This window comes from Haliotis rufescens, unplaced genomic scaffold, assembly GCF_023055435.1.
Source record: "Haliotis rufescens isolate VD_foot unplaced genomic scaffold, xgHalRufe1.0.p SCAF_36, whole genome shotgun sequence".
Lineage (NCBI taxonomy): Eukaryota > Metazoa > Mollusca > Gastropoda > Lepetellida > Haliotidae > Haliotis > Haliotis rufescens.
In genome coordinates, this window is record NW_025964068.1 from 1,604,969 (window position 1) to 1,628,686 (window position 23,718).

A 23,718-nucleotide genomic window follows, 5' to 3' on the forward strand; every position below is an offset into this window, starting at 1 on the left:
GAGCGCCGAGGAAGAGTCTCTTTGAGGAACGCTGGTGCTGAGGCAGGGCCGGTGCAGAGCGATATGATCCACCGTGATATGCGAGACCAGTCAACCATGATCCCGAGAAGTGGGTACCCGGTAGTCTATGATGAAGAGGTCAAACAGGCTTGATGAGCCTGAACAGTGAAGATCTACCAGTTCTCATACAGAGGCTGTACACCAGAAGCTCTGTTTCAATGGAAACCCGCAGGTCATCTCTCCGAAAGCATGGCGCTTCAAAAGGTAGCGGAAAGGCAAAGCTTTAAGCATAAACATTATACATAAATTTAATGTATTACCCAAGGCAAAGAAAGAATTCAAAATGCAGAACACGAAATTACGTGGCAACGTGGTGAATGGCAAAAATGGCGGGAACAACATTGCGCCCGTAAATTACTGTGACTAGAGCCACAAACGAGCGATAAACGTTACAATTTACAAATGGGAAGACCCTAAAGGTAACAGCCCATAACCAGGTAACGATGTAGCAGCCACGATGAATGGAGAAACACGCAAAATATAGAAACAATAAGCTTTTATTTCCACAAGGGATACAAAGTACGTCTGTCTGTGGAGGTCACAAAGCAGTAATGTGTTTTGATGTGACATCATGACTTCAGGGTCACGTGCCGACTGTGAGAGGGCGCTGCTTCCCGTACTTGTTGGGACAACTTTCTTCAGCAGCTGGATCTCACATAGTTCGTCTCTCTGTCAAAAGACAGCAGTAAATGCAATATGGAGTAATGCAGGATAAGTTCATGATTTACAGCATCTGATACCACCTTAGTCTTGTCAAGATTTACCTTGTGTTTCAGCTGTTTATCAGTGGTAGCGAACACCTGCAAGATAACACAACATGTCAGTCTGACACAGTACATAATACAAAAGCTGACAACATATCCTTGTCACACTCCAAATAATATTGCAATATTTCTCGTCCATGGATACATTTTGGATACTTAGAAATATATCCTTCAAATTAATAAACTCATTGAGAAACTGATCATGCAATTATCATTTCTCATTTATTAATGCATAGAATTTAGTATTAGTTCCAAGCTTTACAACATATCTAAGAAAAGAGTATGAGCCAACTAAACTGCATAATTCACCTGTGAAGATCAGGATTAGAATAGGTCTTCAGAAACCCATGCTTGTCGTAAGAGGCGACTAATGGGATTGGGTGGTCAGGCTCGCTGACTTGGTTGATGTATGTAATCATATCCCAATTGCGTGGATCAATGCTCATGATATCATTCACTGGATTGTCTGGTCTTGACATGATTATTTACAGACTGCAGTCATATAGCTGGAATATTGCTGGGTGCAGTTTTAAACAAACAAAAACATTTAACAACTGACATGGGATATGGTGGGATTTGTCAAGAAATCTCTACTTTCCCTTCCTTCCTGTCTCTCTCTCCTCTGTGAAATTTACAAAAAAAAATTACAAACCTGTAGAGGTTAAGAATTCTCTGATGAAATCCTCCTTGGGGCACTTATTGCATTTTCCTGGCTCAAGAAAATCTACATGACATAGTTGTAACCATTTTCCTTAATAAAAATGTTACCACACAAAAACTTCGTTTTTGTATGATATACGACCACCCTTATGGTGCCTCACCCTCCACGGCGCGTCACGCCAAGGGAAGCAACCCTCACCCAAATCACTTTCCATATGTCTAATGCTGATGGAATGAGGGGAGGTGGGTGGCCGTGCCCCAAGGAGGATTTCATCAGAGAATTCATAACCTCTACAGGTTTGTAAAATTCTCTTTCAGATTAAATCCTCCTTGGGGCACTTATTGCATCCAGACAGACTCCTAAAGATAATCTAGGAAGTGGCATCCGTCAGCAGCAAGCGTAATAAATACATCGTATTTTGAATATTCAGTGAATAGACTAAGAGTTCAATAAAATGGAACCAACCTTGATCGTGAGGCACCACCGTCGAGAGGCGGGGGCTGGAGACAGGCGTGGTCGACCATATACTATGATATAAGCCTTCGTGGCTGATCATATTTTGAGAACTCAAAACACGCCACCCCCCACCCCCCCACACTTTTTTTAGCGAGTGATATAGGGGCGTAGATCACGAGAAACATATAACCGTGCTGAGCTAGGCCAGAGAGTCTCCGAGGATCTGAGGAGTGCTGTGCAATACGAGTATTATCGATTAGTATGGACGGATAATTTATCGACCGTAGAGGATAGAATCCGGACCGTTACTGAGCAGTTGTATAACCGGTCCGGGCGAACTAAAATCTCGAAGGCTCAATCGGCTAGTGATTTGAACTTTGCCCAGTTCGGAGAACTGACTGACCAAACCGAGCACGCTCGCTTGAGTGCTTGTCGAGTTGGTAGTGTTTTATGAACGTGCTCGGCTGGCTCCAAAGAGCAGATCTCCTCAATGGGCAGAGCCGCAGCGTACGCTTGTGACGTAGCTACCGCTCTAACCGAATGAGCCTTCAACCTGGTAGGGGGGTCCCTGCCTTGAAGTGTGTACGACGTACAGATAGTAGAGACTATCCACCTGGAGATAGTTTGTTTGCTCGCAGGTGAGCCAGCCTTCCTAGCGCCATAACAGCAAAATAATTGGTTATCCTTACGGATACCCTTAGTTCTGCTGATATAGGCCTTGAGAGTCCTGCGGACATCCAAGACATGAGCATGTCTTGCAGTGGTCCCCGACGAGGAAGGCTGTGAAAGAGCAGGTAGCTCAATAGAAGCCGTCACGAGGAAGGCGTGTGCGACCTTAGGACGGTAAGAGTCCGGCAGGCGAATACTAACCCTGTCCCGGTGAAAGACAGTTAGCTCTGGATCGGCTGACATTGTGTGAATGTCGCCTACCCATCTGCCGGACGTTACCGCCACAAGGAACGCCGTCTTTCAGCTCAACAGCTGAAGAGAGAGAGACGACAGATCCCGAAAGGAAGGACCGGACAGCCAATCAAGAACGATTGACAAGTCCCAAGGGGGACTGATCCGCCGTACAGGCGGTCGGATCCTGTCCACACCTGCTAAAAAACGCTGTACTAATGGGTGCGCACCCAGAAGTGCCCCGTCAACAGGGACGTGAAAAGCTGCAATAGCTGTAGAGTACCCCCCGGACTGTTGATGCGGCCAGGCCCTCATCTGGGCGCGACTGGAGGAACTCAAGCACTGCTACGAGATCTGCAGAAAAGGGATCTGCAATCCCTCTATCGACACACCAGCGCGCATAGCAGGCCCATCTATCCTCGTACTGAACGTTTGTCGAATCCCTCCGCGAAGCCAGTATTGTGTCTGCAACTCGTGCAGGAATACCGCTCTTCTGGAGGCGATTCCGGACAGTGGCCAAGCCACCCACTGAATCCTGGGATTCGGGTGGAGGGCCTCGTTCTGGGATAGAAGGTCCGGTCGTAAAGGTAATAGAACAGGAGGCTGAGCCAGAAACCTGAGTATTACTGGAAACCAGCTCTGCGCCGGCCAAAGAGGTGCCAGGAGCACAAGTAGTCGCGCAGGCTGAGTGGCTAGCTGAGATAGGACCTTGGGGATCAGAGGTACTGGGGGGAATGCCCATAGGATTCTGTCCGTCCAATCTAGCTGGAAGGCGTCCGCTGCCACCGACCTCGGGTCAGGGACTCGGGAACAGAACGTTGGTGTCTGGTGATTCACCCCAGACACAAACAGATCCACCTGGAACGACCGGAATATCCCCGGGTCTAGCCTCCACTCGTGAGGAGCGAGGATCCGGCGAGACAGAGCGTCCGCACGGACGTTGTCCACCCCCGGGAGATAAACAGGTATCACCCTGATATCGTGTGAGTCGCACCATAGGAGGAACTGCCACGCCTCTCGGAGAAGCGACGGTGACACCGTTCCGCCCTGCTTCCGGATGTAAGTCATTGCCGTTTGGTTGTCCATCTCTAGACGGACAACTTGGCCACGAAGCAGATCCAGGAAGCGTTGGAACACCAACCTGACGGCTCTCAGTTCTAGCATATTGATATGCAGTTTGATCTCCTGCTGGGACCATAGTCCCGAGGCTGTGTGATCGTTCAGAACGCCTCCCCAGCTGGAGAGTGACGCGTCTGTTTGAACTGTGAGAGACGGAATGGGAGTGTCGAGGGGGAGCCCCCGGGACAGATTCCCGACCTCGGTCCACCACTGAAGGTGTGTAATGAGCCACTGCGGGGTCTCGAGAACAGTCTCAAGATCTTCCGAGTTCACCCAAAGTTGACGTAGTGCTTGTTGAATGGGTCTCATTCTCAAGCTCGCCCGCCAAACAACATCCACTGTCGCCGCCATGTTGCCGAGTAATTGGAGCCATGTACGAGCAGTGTGTCTCATGGCCAGAAGAAACTGGGAAGTAACCCTTCTGACCTTGAGTATGCGGTCTTGTGATAGAGATACAAGTCCGCTCACTGTGTTGAAGTTCGCCCCTAAGAAGACAAGATTCTGAGTAGGGCTCAGCTCTGACTTCTTGAGATTGACTATCCACCCTAGTGTGATCAGAATGTCTATCACAGCTAGTGTAGCTATCTGACTGAGGGATTGCGATAGAGCTCTTAGTAACCAGTCGTTGCCGACCCTTCGACCTGGCTACTTGGGCAGTAATCAACATCAGCTTGGTGAACACCCTCGGGGCCGTAGCGATCCCAAATGGTAGAACTATCATGGAACTGTTCTGGGTGAACAATACCTTCCAAATGACGTGCTGGTTTTCTTGGGGAACTAGTCAGCAAAGAGCCAGAGTCACAGGAGACTAATCACAATTTTATTTACATGAACAATTAACAATTTACAATATCTTAGAAAATAACTGAGGGTGCCACAGAGAGTCGGTACACACTCTGGGCTGTGGGAGAGAGGTCTGCTTGGTAAGAGAGTCAAACCCCTTCTCTGCTTAAAACCTGCCTACAGTATGTATTTAACAAAAATTTGAACAATAAAAGGGATGTGATTGGTTGATACACGATTGGTTGTGTCCTAAGCTAAATGGATGGCTAGACAGAGGGGAATACTAAATCCTGTTTATCCTGTTGGACTGGCACTAATCTTGTTGACATATTTACTGGATGCTTTGAAAGAGATTAGGGTGTCACTATAGATGAGCTTGTGTGGGGGCTAATCCTTAATGCCCTATAGACGAGCTTGTATGGGGGCTAATCCTTAATGCACTATAGACGAGCTTGTATTGGGGCTAATCCTTAATGAGTCTTAATTGAAGTAATGTTATTCTAATATACCCCGGTAGTTGATGACAGATATACTTAAATAAATATCCTTTGTCTGGGAGATGGGATCTTGATACCTTAGGCTAGCATTTATCTAAAAGCTTCAAATCAATTAAACTATGTAGACGTAACTCTCGTCTTATTGAATAGCATGTCTAGAAGACGCGCTCCCATTACCTTAGGCTAGCAACCATCCAAAAAAGCTTTAACTGAAACTACTGATATTTTATATATGCATTTTACCTAATGATAATTATTACTTGCTAAACTATAATTATATGAAATGATGTATAAAAATTACACCACGATAACTCATAAAAGCACTTGATGTAGGTCTAATTATTATAGGATAACTTAGTATAAATGTTATCCCATGATAGAACCCTGAACTGATAACACCTCCCGTCGAAAGAAAACCTGAGGTATTTCTTGAACTCGGGGTGTATGGGTACGTGGAGATATGCGTCTTTTAGGTCTATTGACGTTAGCCATTCTCCTGTCTCGACCGCTGAGATCACTGAGCGCAGTGTCTCCATCCGGAAGGACGGTACCTCTATAAGATTGTTCAACCTTCTCAGATTGAGAATAGGTCTGAACCCTCCGTCTTTTTTGGTGACTAGGAAATATGTCGAGTAGAATCCCTCGCTTTCCTGTCCCACGGGAACCGGTTCGATCGCCGCCTTCATTAGAAGTGCGTCGACCTCGGCACGGAGAAATTCCGCCTTCTCTCGGGTAGCAGGCACTGGAGTGTGCTTTATCCCGGAGAAGGTGGGCGGATGATGTTTCCACCGAGGCAAGTGGCCATCCCTTAGAGTGGACAGTGTCCAGGGATTTGAGGTGACTTTCTCCCATTCCCTCAGGAATAGAGTCAGTCGGCCGCCTACGGGGACATCCGGTTTTAGGCAGTGGACCCCTACTGTGTGCAGTTCGATAACTTGCGACTGTGGGTCCGCCCGGGGCGCTTCGGGCGCTAATGGGAACCCATCGGGTTCCCGGCCCCGCGAAAAGGCTGCTGGCCTCGACCAGCTGCCTTGCCCCGGCCCCTGCCTCGCTTGCTCTTCCTGGCGCCCTTACCTGAAGGAAGCGGCTGCTTCCAAGCAGGTGCGGACTTCTGAGCCGGCGCATCAGCGTGGGAGAAGTCAAGCGGAGAGGCCCGCTTACGCGGTTTGACGCTAGGTATCTCCAACAAGGCCTTAGAGTCCTTGATAGAAGCATACATTTGAGCGGCCTCTCTGACCACCTGCTGAGCCCCAGGGAAGAGGGTCGAACCCATCTTATAAGGCAAAGCTAGGAGATCCTGGCGTGTGGACGTCGAGTACTTAGATACTGACATCCACAGCCTGCGCATGCCCATGACTGCGCACATCATCTGCGAGGCACAGCTACGAATAGCGTCCCTCGCATGGTGACTATGTACCTCCGTCAGTTGCACCACCAACTCCGAAGAGTCGGCCGGCCCCTCTCCCACTAGCTCCCTCTGTACAGCGGACAGATACGCGGAGTGTACGGATATGCGAAGTTGTTGGCCTGCATTACAGTATTGCTGTTCAAGAGAACCCACCTGGCTCTGGGCCATAATTCCGCTAGCGGGAGCCTCGGCCTCGGAGAAGGCGTCTGACTCCGCTAGGGAGAAAGGTGCGGAGGTAGTGAACGAGCCAGCGCTCGCCACCCCTCCGCTGGGGAGCGACCTCGAGCCGGAGCCGAAGCCCGGTCTCGGGTCGTCCCCGAGGTCAAGTGGCCTGCCTCGGCCGACGCCGGACATTCCACAAGACCTCGAAACCGCGCCCGGCGCCGACGACGGGAAAGGCCCAGCCCGCATCTCCTCTCGGAGCTGGGACTTGACCTCCTCCATCATCGACGCCATCTGCGACTTAAACAGAGCAGATATATCTGCTAACGAAGGTGCAGAAGAGGGTGCAGTTAAGGGGACCTCGGGAACCCTAGAGCCTTCATCCCCGGCCCTCGGAGAGGGAGCGGAGGAGACCGTGGCGGAAGGCGTATTAGCCCTAGGTTTACTTTTACCCTTTTTAGACTGGGGGGAAAGACCTTCTTAGAGTGAATATCCACCCCCGCCTCGAGTAGACTTTTATAGTGTATCAGGTTGGCATGTCGCCTTTTCATTGTTTTGGGCGTGAAAGCCATGCATGTGGAGCATGTCTGGTCATCATGCCCGTTCTCAACCAAGCACTTTAGGCAGCACGCATGCTGGTCTTGGGGCGGAATGTTTAGCCCGCATCCCGTACAAAGTTTGAAGTTTGACCATAAATATTGTGTTGGGTTGGGTGGGAAAAGTGTATCAGTGCGATTAAAGATCGGCAAGATACGTGCTTTTAATAAATTGTGAAAACAGAAGCAAAGGCGTAATGTGTAATGGGATTGTAGCGCGATACTAATAGCCATTGTTCGTTGGATAATTTTTTTAAATACACCAAGTGGGCGTGTTACGCACTAAGGTGTAAAAACCCTTTTAAAAAAGGTATGTGTAGTTATAATCTAGTACAGCACCTTGGGTTTTGTAAAGGAAAAAACGTGCAGTTGTAATCTGTATGATTAACCAAACCCCAAGCCATTTTGTTGGCTTTGGGTTTACATGTGTCAGACAGTGGAACCGCACAATGGACGCCATTACGGACATTTGAATTCACATGCGCCGTACACGTGGCGTTTCTTCTAAGAGAATTACAACGTTATAATTTTACAATGCGAGGTATTACGCCTTTGCAAGGTAATAAATGTACCATACATACAGTTTGGTCAGCCATGCTGTCTAAGGTCACGATCTTTCGTACTTAGAAACTTTTCTCAGAGTTGCCACACGTCTTGTCAGAATGAATGACATAAAGGAAAGTGATTTGGGTGAGGGTTGCTTCCCTTGGCGTGACGCGCCGTGGAAGGTGAGGCACCGTAAGGGTGGTCGTATATCATACAAAAACGAAGTTTTTGTGTGGTAACATTTTTATTAAGGAAAATGGTTACAACTATGTCATGTAGATTTTCTTGAGCCAGGAAAATGCAATAAGTGCCCCAAGGAGGATTTAATCTGAAAGAGAATAAACTATTTAATTTTTAAAGGGTGACTTGCCATGTTCCTGTGCCTGTGCTTTGAACAGTATTTCAGTTATATCTCAGCATGTTACCTTAATATGGGATGAAACCTTAAAGTGCTTTAAGTCCTGGAAGTTTACCCACAAAATGGACAATCCAAGGATCACATACAATGCAAATCTGGGATTAAAACCCAAAACAAATGGATCCTGGCATGACTAGGGGATGCAACTCTGGACAGGAAATTTGCCTAGCCTAACACCACTGAGACACTCATACTTTTGTGCTGACTAAAAGAAAACAAACCCTGACCAAACAAAACAGCATGCCACAGCATTAGTGACAGGCCATTGTAATGACCTGGATCCCTATTTCAGTCAGCTCATTTGGGGGCCCTAAAATCAGTAGGGCTGCAACGAATACTCTGAGGTGAAAACTGTTCACGAACACAGGGTAAAGAATAAGAATATTTATTCACAAATACAATAACAAGTCATACCAGGTACTAGTATCTGCTCATATGCGACAATGACCAGTGACCACGTACATAACTGTCAAATAATTAATCAGGGTTCAAATTTATTTTCCAGTCAAGATGGCTTGAATCAGTTAGAAACACTATTACCGTATTCAACATAATAAGCGCCCAGGGCGCTCTCAAAACTAGAAATAGGGGGCTCTTATTGGAACATAATTTGAGTGAGAAAACAAGATGTTTTCCCCCATCTCAGATCACGTAACACTGGAAATACCTGTCAACAAATCCGAACTGTAGTACGCAATTTAATCCTATCATTATAATTTCTGGTAATAATAACATAAAAAAATCATTGTTTATCTGGAGTAATGTTTGCAATATATTTTAATTATATTCAAAATTTCATTCAATAATTATAATAATGTTTACAATAATTTCGAGGAAATCGTATGCGAAGTGATCGGTAGATCGCACAACTCACCGTTATTAACAGCAACCACGGTCAGAATACCGCTATTGACGCCTTGAAATGAACTTTACTGGCAAGAGAATGGATACACATATCATAAATGCAGTACCATGACTCACTAAAAGTTACATTTGAGGCAATTTGACTATTAAATGTCAACATAATGTTTCCGCAATCCAAATACATGTAGCACGGGAAGTCCCTACGGTGACTGGTCAAAATCGTTCCATACGTCAAAAAATATCCTGCATACAATTTGTACCAAAGTGCTACGCTTATGGTTCTTTTAATTTTAAGTATATATGGTGGAAGCTGCAACTAAAATAACACGATTTTGGAATATATTATTCCTGATAATATAATAATTTCAGACACAATTTCTTCCGACCATTGCATCAAATTACTTTAAAGTGGCATCACTGGGTACGTTTTAACTGTATCCCCGGTAGATTGGGAGGAAACACGTGCACAGCTGATTGCTATTTCCCACTTAGTTTACGAGAAAATACACACGGTAATCGTAATATCTGCATATAAAACAATGCCTTTGAGAGCAGGAAATACATTTTAAATGGTAAATCATCATGTTTAGTGATGTTTTATATCAAATTTCATACATTTTAATGACCAAGTTTGTTATACCTATTCCAATCTTTTTCGAAACTCTGAAACATGCAATGTTGATCATGTTAGGTAGGCAGAGCATGTATACTGTTTTGTTGGTCATCTACCACCTACGACCTGACCTTCGTTAAACCGCTGATCATATATGACGCTCATCAATTATTTGGACCCCGAAGGTAGCGTTGTAGCAAGGGATCACTGTACATTGATCAATCGTAAGGGGTGTTAATTGTGATTGTTCATGATCCAATATATTAGCAAAAGTCACCATGGGCGCTTATTATGTCGAATATGGTAATCAAGTTCAATGAGCCACCTGATTGCCATTACAAGGCCAGGTGGCCTATAAATGCAGCCATCAAATCACTAACAGATGATCTCTAATATCAACCTCTAATAGCTAAATCAACTGCACACTGTAAAATGAATTAGAAACATAATACGAAGAAAATCAATTTCACAGCATACCACAGTTGCTGCGGATTCATAGCCATTTGTTATCCATGACTTGGTCCCATTGAGCACCCAGCTGTTCCCCTGCAGCCTAGCTGTCGTTGAGGCCGCCCCTGCATCACTGCCATTGCCTGCAACACCACAGACACAGCTGAAAGTAAGGGCTTATTCTGTTGACACACTACCTGTGTCACCACAGACACAGCTGACAGAAAGGGCTTATTCTGTTGACACACTACCTGCGTCACCACAGACACAGCTGACAGTAAGGGCTTATTCTGTTGACACATTACCTGCAACACCACAGACACAGCTGACAGTAAGGGCTTATTCTGTTGACACACTACCTGCATCACCACAGACACAGCTGACAGTAAGGGCTTATTCTGTTGACACACTACCTGCGTCACCACAGACACAGCTGACAGTAAGGGCTTATTCTGTTGACACACCTCCTGCAACACCACAGACACAGCTGACAGTAAGGCCTTATTCTGTTGACACACTACCTGCGTCACCACAGACACAGCTGACAGTAAGGGCTTATTCTTTTGACACACTACCTGCATCACCACAGACACAGCTGACAGTAAGGGCTTATTCTGTTGACACACTACCTGCGTCACCACAGACACAGCTGACAGTAAAGACTTATTCTGCTGACACACTTCCTGCAACACCACAGACACAGCTGACAGTAAAGACTTATTCTTTTGACACACTACCTGCATCACCACAGACACAGCTGACAGTAAGGGCTTATTCTTTTGACACACTACCTGCATCACCACAGACACAGCTGACAGTAAGGGCTTTTTCTGTTGACACACTACCTGCAACACTACCTGCAAAACCACAGACACATCTGACAGTAAGGGCTTTTTCTGTGTACACAATACCTGTAACACAACAGACACAGCTGACAGTAAGGGCTTATTCTGTTGACACACTACCTGCGTCACCACAGACACAGCTGACAGTAAGGGCTTATTCTGTTGACACACTACCTGTGTCATCACAGACACAGCTGACAGTAAGGGCTTATTCTGTTGACACCCTACCTGCAACACTACAGACACTGCTGACAGTAAGGGCTTATTCTGTTGACACACTACCTGCAACACCACAGACACTGCTGACAGTAAGGGCTTATTCTGTTGACACACCTCCTGCAACACCACAGACACAGCTGACAGTAAGGGCTTATTCCGTTGACACACTACCTGCAACACCACAGACACAGTTGACAGTAAGGCCTTATTCTGTTGACACACTACCTGCAACACCACAGACACAGCTGACAGTAAGGGCTTATTCTGTTGTCACACTACCTGCATCACCACAGACACAGCTGACAGTAAGGGCTTATTCTGTTGACACACCTCCTGCAACACCACAGACACAGCTGACAGTAAGGGCTTATTCTGTTGACACCCTACCTGCATCATCACAGACACAGCTGACAGTAAGGGCTTATTCTGTTGACACACTACCTGCATCACCACAGACACAGTTGACAGTAAGGCCTTATTCTGTTGACACATTACCTGCAACACCACAGACACAGTTGACAGTAAGGCCTTATTCTGTTGACACACTACCTGCATCACCACAGACACAGCTGACAGTAAGGGCTTATTCTGTTGACACACTACCTGCAACACCACAGACACAGCTGACAGTAAGGGCTTATTCTGTTGACACCCTACCTGCATCACCACAGACACAGCTGACAGTAAGGGCTTATTCTGTTGACACACTACCTGCATCACCACAGACACAGCTGACAGTAAGGGCTTATTCTGTTGACACACTACCTGCAACACCACAGACACAGCTGACAGTAAGGGCTTATTCTGTTGACACACTACCTGCAACACCACAGACACAGCTGACAGTAAGGGCTTATTCTGTTGACACACTACCTGCGTCACCACAGACACAGCTGACAGTAAGGGCTTATTCTGTTGACACACTACCTGCATCACCACAGACACAGCTGACAGTAAGGGCTTATTCTGTTGACACACTACCTGCGTCACCACAGACACAGCTGACAGTAAAGACTTATTCTGTTGACACACTACCTGCAACACCACAGACACAGCTGACAGTAAGGGCTTATTCTGTTGACACACCTCCTGCAACACCACAGACACAGCTGACAGTAAGGCCTTATTCCGTTGACACACTACCTGCAACACCACAGACACAGTTGACAGTAAGGCCTTATTCTGTTGACACACTACCTGCATCACCACAGACACAGCTGACAGTAAGGGCTTATTCTGTTGACACACCTCCTGCAACACCACAGACACAGCTGACAGTAAGGCCTTATTCTGTTGACACACTACCTGCAACACCACAGACACAGTTGACAGTAAGGCCTTATTCTGTTGACACACTACCTGCATCACCACAGACACAGCTGACAGTAAGGGCTTATTCCGTTGACACACTACCTGCAACACCACAGACACAGTTGACAGTATGGCCTTATTCTGTTGACACACCTCCTGCAACACCACAGACACAGCTGACAGTAAGGCCTTATTCTGTTGACACACTACCTGCATCACCACAGACACAGCTGACAGTAAGGGCTTATTCTGTTGACACACCTCCTGCAACACCACAGACACAGCTGACAGTAAGGCCTTATTCTGTTGACACATTACCTGCAACACCACAGACATAGCTGACAGTAAGGGCTTATTCTGTTGACACACTACCTGCGTCACCACAGACACAGCTGACAGTAAGGGCTTATTCTGCTGACACACTACCTGCGTCACCACAGACACAGTTGACAGGTTTATGTAAGCAGTGGTACATGACATTCTACTGCAACTGCTGGGATGAAACTAAAGACAGATCTTGTCAACATATTCTACCTGGTTCACTGAGCGCAAAGCAGCCAACTTTTTTTCCTGATAAGAATGGAGACATGAACTGGTCCTTTTGGGCTTTGGTGGCATACTTCTGAACTGGACCTAAATAAAGTGACTGAAAAAAACATAAACCATTAGTAGGTTACACAAACAAATATAACTGAAGATGTAAGGCAGAGGATACAGTTAACTTTGCCTTATGCTTGTAACACATGTGTAAGGTACATTCTGTGCAGGAGACAAGATAAGCATGTGCAGCTAGTAGAGTCAAAACTTCATTATCTCAAAATCAGTTATTTCTAATGTACCGTCAACTGGAATCCATTCCCTGGTCCCAATTTTTCCCTTATTCAAGATACATTCACATATATAAAAGTGATCTTTCGAATCTGCAAGTCATCTTCACTCATGTCATCAGCATGCTGAGAAAATCCTACATTTATTAATTTTTGAGTCAAGCTTCTCGATAGCAAACATTAAGTAGGTTCACTTCACAATTTCTTATGACTTCAATTAATTCCTTCAAATGATTTACTTTTTCATCATGATATGGTCAGATATGATCCTTATACATTGTCAGCGCTATATGTAGCTATGGCAGAATAAGAAAATGGATAGCCAAACAAAATAGGAAAACAATTACTCACATTGTTGACACTCATGATAACTCCAGCAGTAGCACAACCCCTACTGATCTCCTCCATGGCTATAGCATAGGCCAGGTAGTCCAGGCCTGTACCCCCGTCCTCCTCGGGCACCGACACACACATCAGTCCCAGCTCTCCCATCATCTCCACCTGCACAGGCAAGCAGTCTCTGCACATGCTACTGTTAGGTAGGGGCAACCCAGACAGGTAACTACTCACAGTTAGTGAGGGGGAAACACTAAAAAAAGTCATGATCACTGAATTATTCAAACACATTTCATTACAGGTCTCACAGTTTGATTACTCCCTGAGAAGCCATCAATGCTATTTCCCTGGTAATATTGACGGAACTTACACAGTTTCACAAGGAGACAAATTTCACCATGAATTTGAAAAAAACTTGATTCAATTGGTCAATCAGAGGTTTCATATGACAATAAAACAGTGTTATCACTATCCCCCTGGCACATTAGAATTTTGTAAATTTTCTAATAAATTGTATATTTATATGCTTATCCTATCTCACACTATGCATTTCTTCTCATTCTTCGATCTTGGTGTGGAAACGTCCAAGAACAAAGTTTCCAGCTTCAGAAAACACCACTCACCCAAACACATCCCATACATCTCCAAATCACCACTGTGATCATGGTTCACGCACCACTAAAATCCCGTGCGACACGACCCCAGCGACCTGATCACCTGACATATCCAGCACCCTCATTCTCAGTCTAGAACATACAGGCTGGTGTAACTGTGATGGGGGGATAGTTGGGTGGGCATTAAGCATGTGAGAGAGGATAAGTATATAAATATACAATTTATTAGAAAATTTACAAACTATGCATTTATCCCATAGTAGATGGTGGGGCGCAGATACCCTAGCCTGTAAGGACCTCAACCGTGAGACATACACGAGGAAGCTGGAACAAATCAGGAAATGCAAAGGATTTTAGAAGGATTAGTGATAAACTCGTGTAAGGGTTGCTTCAAAAAACCCTCTGTGCTACCAAGAGATATACATCATGACATCAGGGAATCATGTGTTCCATGGTTTCACACAGGACGCTGTTCCAAGAACGACCGCGTAACCATGAGCCAGGCGACACCTACTCGGTCACGACTTAAACCTCACCCCTGACAGGAGGAGGTGTTTTGATTCAAACACCACGTCCCCGGCGTAGGTTCTACAAGACAGACCTCATACATACGGTCCCAAGGACGTAAGGTGGACCAGCTTGGCATCTCTTTTTTCGCTTCGTCAACCTATCAAACTCACGTAGAGATTGAATAAGGTAAGAACGAGAAGAGGAAACCATTGACGATACCCGTTTATCACACAGGTCGTCAATCAACTACGGAGACATCACATGCGCAAAGACAGAGGTGAGCAGGTAGATCGGGACACCATTTAAACAAATGGCCGCACCGGATGGTGACTACTGTTGGTGTAGACCCGTTTATCACACAGGTCGTCAATCAACTACGGAGACATCACATGCGCAAAGACAGAGGTGAGCAGGTAGAAGATCGGGACACCATTTAAACATTTGGTCGCACTGGATGGTGACTTCGGTTGGTGTAGACCCGTTTATCACACAGGTCGTCAATCAACTACGGAGACATCACATGCGCAAAGACAGAGGTGAGCAGGTAGAAGATTGGGACACTATTTAACACATGGCCGCACCGGATGGTGACTTCTATTGACGTAGACCGAAGTCCCAACAGACAAGCATATATACCCTCCCAATGGGAGCTTGTCTGGGAAACCCGATTAACATAAGCAATAAATGAAAATATTGCAGTATATACAGGAAACCAGACTTGGGACTTGTAGTCCGCTGGGCTTCCTCATCTGCGCTTTGTGGATGCTGTGACCTTGGACTTCGGCAACTGAGATTCCGAAAGGAGTAGGAGGCAAAGACCATATCAGAACGCCTCAACATCCCTCCATGATGGCTGAAAGTGTGCAATACTATGCAACGCCAAGGTGGAAGTCACTGCCCTCGTCTCATGAGGATTGGAAGCAGCTGGGGTGGTAGTCCCTCAAAGGTGTAGACCCTGAGGATGATAGAACGCAGCCAGTGGAGATGGTGGTTCAAGATACATCAGAGGTTGCAGCTGTCGACAAGTGGATGAAAACATGCTTGCGACAGCGACGGATGGTCTGAGATGCCTTCAAGTAGATCTTGTAGGCTCAGGCTGGACAAAGTGAGACGTCTTCCATGACATCAGCTCTCAATCAATGAGAGTGATGGAGGCTGAAATGACGAAATGTCTTTGAATACTTACCTTATTGAAGACGCTGGAACCTGACTCAACCGACGTCTAAGCACGAGTCCCTCTAACACGAGCTGCAGGAGCCAACGCAAGCAGGAAGATTGTCATGAACGTAAAGTTTGAGGTTTTATCCACAAGTGGTTTATAGTCAGCCAGGAGAAGTGACGGAGGAATACAGGGAGATCCCATGCTGGAGGGCCAAATCTGGAAGATTGGTCCATAAGGTGGTATGAGAGAATCAATGTCCGAAGGTCAGTGACAGTAGATCTATTGGTTCGGGAACTGTAGCAAGTTTTATCCCATTAGTGAGTAGTTGGTACAGAACTGATCGCTGCCCAGTAAGTGACAAGTGTTGAATCATAAGATACTTCTTAAGTGACATAGGTAATCTGCTACTTGTGGTATAGTAGCTTGGCTGCAGAAAACTGCAAACTGGTGAAAACTTTTCCATTTATCGTCACCTAGATTCTCGTTGATTTACGAAGTGCTAAGGAGGCTGCCTTAGCTGCTCTAATGGAAATTATCTTACGAGACTGCTCTTGATATACTGTAAAACGTGAAATTAATGCGTCTCCAAAAGAATGCGACCGCTGGCCCCTAGCCAAAAATGCGACTCAATATGAATGCGACACCCCCTCCTCTCAAGCATCAGTGGATTTATATCTAAACAAAAGGTCCTCTGTCAGGTTTACAGGAGAATCCTCACCTTAATCCAACCTTACATTAATCCAATCACACACCAAATAGCACCGCTTATTAGCGCTGAGTAGAGTACTTCCGCTAAAACAATACATGCGCGCTGGCTCGTATCGGCCTTTATTGCAGTCGCAAAGAGCAAAAACACCGTGTTGGGTGGCGTCTGTCTGGACTTGCAGGTGTGATCAGTGATGACATGAGTGAGTAGAATGCTTGTCTTGACCCCAGCAGTGACAATTCACAGGATGTAATTAGTGTTTGAATGACATTGTTTATATACTTGTAACAAGTGCTGCTCAATAAACAGTGATGTGGAATACATAGTTGTTTGTTTTCAGCGTATGTCTAAGTTGGTATTTCTGCTATCCAAAATGTCTTATTTAATAATGCGAGCAAAGACCACTCGCATTTTTCGCATTTAATTCACGCTCGCGTTTATATCAAGGTTTATAGTACTCCATACGTGAAGTTTGTATAATTCTGGTCTTGGATGGACCTGATTGGATGGAGGATGTAGCAGTAGATGTGACCAGTTTGGAAGTCTTAGTAGTGGAATCTCTGCCAGTTCGACGATCTCTGGAACCCAAGTTCTTGTCGGTCAGAAGGCGCTACCAACAGCAGTTGTAGGTAGCTCGTGTGTAGTATCCTTGGTATCAAGGCTAGTGGGGGAAACGCATACGCGTTTAGGTCCTCCCATGATATTGTCCGAGTTTCGACTGACCAGGCTAGTGGGTCCGGCGCTGGTGCCACAATGTTATCTGATGCAAAAAGGGTTATTAGTAGACAACCTTTTTTTTTATTGCCAGTTGGAATGCTTCAGCCGTAGCTTCCATTCTGTTGGCAATAGTCTTGCTGGTCTGCTAATCCACTTGCCGCTCCCAGTATATGTCTTGCCTTTATCTGTAAGTTGAGCTTGTCTATCAAAGGTGAAAGGCAACTGCAGGAGGGTCTCTGATTTCATCGTGCCTTGAAGGTGCATGCCACAGTTGAAATGAGTGTCCCGATCATCAGACATTGGTTTCTTGTCTGTGGGGTCCAAAGAAATATTGCCCGGATTACAGACTCGTATTCCAGATAATTGATGTGGCAGACCTGTCTGCTTCTGACCATAGGCCTGATGTTACTTCCAAGTTGAAGTGAGCTCCCCTACCTTGAAGTGAGGCATCCATGAACAGGTGGTTGTTGTTTTCCGGCTTGTGTAACCAAGTTCCTGTGCAAACAATTGATTCCACTGTCCTTCACAAGAGGTGTTTCCTCAATGTGTTCTGGTACTAGGATGTTAGTCTGGCTCATTAGACTTGATCCCAAGGAATGGCGATCCTGGAATGGTTGTAAGTCGGACTTCTGATAATTTATTAACCAACGTAGTTGTGTTAATAATTTCTGGGTAAATATTGTGGTCTGAGTAATTGTTGATATCCGGGCTTGAATCCCTTCATCCAGGTAAAATGTATTACGGATTCCTGTGTGACGAACAGCAATTGGTTTCGTCACTCGTGTACATAGTCATGGGTCAAAGCAATTCCAAAGGGTACTGCCAGTGACAAGAAGGGTGGTTCTCCTTCCAGTTGTGTTTATCCAAGCTGTCGTCTGTTGACCGGTGACGGTTGGAATGGGGTAGCGGAGAGGTCATCCGTAGTGTAATAGCTATTACCATACATAGAACACTGAACTTCCAAGTTGTTGATGTGGAGATGAGTTCGCCTGCAGATCGACATTCATGCACACATAACACAAAACTGGTGTTCTAAAGCGATGGTAAAATCTTGACGGTCGTGTGTGTGATCTAGTATCTAGTAGAAAAACGAGGCTGAAGATGTAGTTTACCAGTTGGTTGATTGTACGAAGCAGGGTAATCGGGACCACGTTGAAGAGCAGTAGTAGCAGAACCCGTGCCTTGAATGGACGTGGAGAACATAAGGATCATATACCGAAATAAAATGTCGATATTCACCAGCTCTCGTCTTGAATAAGTGAGGGACGACTTGTCCTGCCAGGTTGATCGGCGACATGTAGAACTAGTGAAGAGACGATGGATTCTAAGCACCGGAAAAAGCGCTGTGCATCCCAGTATCGATGCGACGTTAAAAGGCGTTGTGAAGATGTGACAGACCGTACGTATAGTCGTTGACTACTACTGTAAATACTTCGCACGACTTGCATGAGATCAGCCTGTACCAAAATCAGCATGGTAGTCTTTTTTACAAACAGCAATCTGGGCATGATGTGTAATTCACCCTTGCGCAGAAACAGGAAATACAGCAGTCTTTCTGATCACGTGGTCAAAAGCTCCCAACACACGAGCGGTGTCCCGAGTAACGAAAAACTCCAGTGTATAGGCAGTCAGTTCCTTGTAGAATATGGGATGAACCGGTGTAGTACCTTGTATGACGCTTGAAACCATCTTCAGACATCGAACATCTGCCGTTTGTATCGATGAAAGACCGACGAACTCCCCCGTCGAATCGTCTGTTAGAATGGTGTAGGTTGACCATGGATAAGGCGTGCCAACTCATATGGAATATCAGGCTGAAACGAGGGCGTCGATGATAAAGATCGGCTGCGATGATATCAAACCTCAGGATGATGGCGCCTGTTTGACGATTCCAATCTGAATAGGGGGAGCACGTAGCCTTGAGCATCATGATCTGTAATGGAATATCAGGCTTAAAGCGACGGCGTTGATGATAAAGGTCGGCTGCGATGATATCGAGCTTCAGGATGATGTTGATTGTGAGACGATTCAATTCTGTCATAACCTTGTAATTGTGCTTTCTCATAGGAGAGTATCGTAAGACAATTCATGACTGGCAGGCACGTGGACCGGATCCATGAAGATCCCGGTAGAGAAGAGACGTCAGTATCTCAAGCTTGCCATTAAGAGATCAACGAGACCGGTTGGTCAAGTTCGCTGATATGGTTGGTGCAGGTCATCGTTTCCAAGACGTAGATGGATGCTCGTGATAACAATCACTGGATTGTCCGATCTAGACAACGGAATGCAATGAAGGCCTTGTCCAAATTCGTGTATAGAAGTCCGATGCACGATGAGAGTGAGGTCTATTGATTCCGTGGAAGAATGACGATCTTATGACTGAGGACGATCTGTCGTTCCTCTGTATTATATAACAAAGTTATATCTGGCATAACATCTTCTCAGTAAAGTACACGCTCGTACTTTATGGGGTTGAGTACCATCCGGGATTCGAACCCACACTGCCTGAGTAAGGAACTAATCGCCATCACACAAAGTCAGCAATCTAACCCACTCAGCCACCGAGGCTTCCTGCAGGTAAAGTCGTACCAGCGGACGAGTTCTTGATCGGACGATGTGTCGACGTATCGATTTATCCATGTGTCGACGTATTGATGTATCAATTTATCCATGTATCAATTTATCCATGTGTTGACATATCGATTTATCCATGTGTCGAAATATTGATTTATCCATGTGTCGACATATCGATTTATCCATGTGTTGACGTATCAATTTATCCATGTGTCGACATATCGATGTGTTGATGCATCGATGTGTATCGTAGAGTGGAGATCCCTCGGTATCGATCTGTAGATGAGACGAAACTGTCGATCCTCCCAGGTACGATCTGATGGGCTGTCCATCCAACATCAGCATCTTGTCAATAATGGTGAAGTATGCCGATAACGGTGAAGTAAGGTGATCTGTCGATCGGTCGATCCCTCGGTCGTCTATGATCCCTTGATCACTCGGGCGTTACGATCCAGCGAAGGATGACGATCCTGTGAGTGAACATCCGTCGTCAGTTGGCTATCACTTCCTCGCCGACGATTGTAGTGTTTTCAGGCAGAAGGGCTGTCGCCATTAGAAAGCCGGAGAGTAAGTAAGCTAAGTAAGTTGAGATCCAATTCTGGCATGGTGGTACACAGTAGACATCGTTTTTAATACCGCTGTCTCTTTGTGTTAATGGTAAACTTAGCCGTGATGTCGTGTATTTAAATTTTATATATATATAAACAAAACAAAATTTAAAAAATTCTCTGTTCAACATGTTCAAGAATAACGTCTGAACACCATAGCGATAGAATAGGGAATCAGGGTGCTGGATATGTCAGGTGATCAGGTCGCTGGGGTCGTGTCGCACAGGATTTTAGTGGTGCGTGAACCATGATCACAGTGGTGATTTGGTGATGTATGGGATGTGTTTGGGTAAGTGGTGTTTTCTGAAGCTGGAAACTGTTCTAGGACGTTTCCACACCAAGATCGAAGAATAAGAAGAAATGCACAATGTGAGATAGGATAAGTTTAAAAATTTGTTTGTTCATATAGTTGTGATTATAAATCTTAAAATAGAGACCTCTAAAGCCCCAAGAAGAGATAGTCACTTGGGCCACATTATGTCATCAGAAAAACTGATTAAATGTGAAATTAATACCGGTACACATAAAAGGCCCCTTCTCTGGAAAAAAATAACTCAGTCTCATTAAGTATCTCTTAGATAAGCTAACTTCAGTAGTTTCTTTGAAAATTTGTCCCCATTGCAGACACTATGCACCAAGTAAAATAACATGGATCAAGGACTGTAACTCTGAAAACAGATCAATATTCGAACTCAGTCTTGACAAGTATCTCTTAGATAAGCATGCAAACTTTCATTCATGGAACTTCAGTAGTCCCTTAGAAAACTGGTCCCCATTTCACATAGTATGCAAGAGGTTGAAAGCATGGAGCAAGCGCCATAACTCTGCAAAAGACGAAGTTACAACACCAATTTTCGAATTCATTTGTGATCATCACCAGTAAAATCAGTGTGTAAAATTTCATTTCTCTGACTTAAATAGTTTTTAGAAAATTTGGCCCCTCTGAGAAGCAGATGGATGGAAAGAAGGAAAGACAGACGGACGAACACCATTCCTATTTCCCCTGCCCCACTTTGTGGAGGAGGATAATAGCCAACTGATTTAAACAGCTGATTCAACTGCAGCAACAGAGTGGAGGCTAATAATTATAGAAAAGTACTAATCCTCATATTGAAGCGGTAACCAAGGGAAAATAAGAAAACAAAGCAATAAATGAACTGAAAGTGTCCTCAAGTCATACCTTGCCAGGTGAACATGAAATCCTTTTACATTTAACCATCTCATACTTATTCTGAATGTTACTTTCAATTTTACATCTGATAACTAACCTATAGTAGTTCTCCGTTTGCATGTTGCAATCTTACTCTTAACATGCTTAATATTTCCCATCACTTTAGTTTAAAAACACTTGTATTTGTGGAGACACCGGTCATACTTGTGCTAATCAACATGCTGTTGCAGTACTCAACTAGACAATGTGTACCCTTCAAGTGTTTACCATTGATTGGAACAAGTCTGTGATAACAATGTGCATGAAGTATATTAATTATTGCTGTGTAAAATGTCGCACATTATTATGTATTGTTTGTCCACTCAGAGGCAGTAGTCTAGAACTGATACGGGGTATATGGTTTAAGGCCAACATGCATGAGGCAATCTGAATACACTGTAATATACATGGGATAACTCCACTTCACATAGTAGGGCTTGTGGAGGATTGACATTATTAGGGTCAAATCATGGACAGGTGTTCTGTTCTTATCTTTTCCTCTTCACTTATTCTAAGAGTGCCCTCAGCATGTATTCACTGGAATAAGATAGTACCTGTAGTACATTTACATGGACATGTTTAGTCATGTTGTATACTTCAATAACAAATTACTTAGATAAACATTACAGATGCCAACTGCATTTTTTTTACAATTTTAATTGGATTTTATTTGATCCTCTGTTCAATGATATCGTATCATACATGTATATGGAATACATAAACTCATGATTCTTGAGTCAGCTAAACAACAGTCAAACAATTGTGGAACAACTCCCAAACAATTTTTCTCTTTCTTAAATAGGGGATTAATTAAATCCACCAATGCATCAAATACCAGTTACACATCTCATAACTTACCTGTGTTTTTGGGTAGGTGTGTTCTTTGTCAATCTTTCCTGCAATAGGTGCAAGTTCATTTTCTGCAAAGTCTCGACAGGTCTTGCGTAACAGAGCATGAGTTTCTGGAAGATCTACCAAAGTGCTGAGACACCGCAAGTGTGAAGCACACACTCCTGAAAGAAGGAGCATATTGGACTTGCCCTATCCTCAGGAAGATGTTATGTTGTGACTGCATCCATATTAGGATTCTGATTTTACACCAGACATCATTGTTAATAAATCAATTAATATCTATTGACAAACTTAAAACTATCATTATCAATAAGATTAATGATATATGATTTCTTTCTAATATCAATATATAAAACATGTTTGCTGTTCTATCAGATGTATGTGTAACAGCTGTGTTGGTTTCCTGGACAGCATCATGTGTTAAATACACAACAAAAGTTCCATCAGTATACAAGATATATGCAGCAGTTCCTTCATATGGTGTGGTAGGACATAACCCTCAACCAGGTCAAAATGGGGAGAAACAGAAACAGCATTTTGTTTCCATATGAATATACAATAAAAAATAATTTCCTACTTTAGAATATTTCATCAAATCAAAAATGCTACATCTTGTCACCCCCCAATTAGTGTACAAACAAACAGATAGTTTACTAATGGGAAAGAACACTCCAACTTTCAGTCATCTAGCCGGCGCCACTTTAATTAGCCCGTATAACCATCAGAAGCCAATTAGCGCCAGCGACCCAACAAACTGGGCTTCTGACCAGCAAGGTGCCAACTGGAAAACCTCACTGACAGCGAGGGATAATACTCTTGAATCCTTACATTTGAGTGGTTGATGCTTACTACAACCCTTCACCTTTGCAAATTCATCTGTGTGTGTAAATGTGTATGTACACTCAAGAAGTATGTATTATTTACGTAACA

At 44.6% G+C, this 23,718-nt stretch overlaps 1 protein-coding gene across 1 annotated transcript in view; it reads right to left on the reverse strand.

Moving 5' to 3' along the window:
- The window catches only part of LOC124124730 (short-chain specific acyl-CoA dehydrogenase, mitochondrial-like), a 100,408-nt gene that overhangs the window by 74,365 nt on the left and 2,325 nt on the right, over positions 1–23,718 (reverse strand). Inside the window, exons 2-6 of the mRNA XM_046487977.2 lie at positions 22,795–22,949; positions 13,851–14,000; positions 13,207–13,318; positions 10,325–10,440; positions 825–860 (exon numbers count right to left, since the gene is read on the reverse strand). Coding sequence (XP_046343933.1) covers positions 825–860; positions 10,325–10,440; positions 13,207–13,318; positions 13,851–14,000; positions 22,795–22,949 — 569 coding nt within the window. The remainder of the gene's footprint in view (positions 1–824; positions 861–10,324; positions 10,441–13,206; positions 13,319–13,850; positions 14,001–22,794; positions 22,950–23,718) is intronic.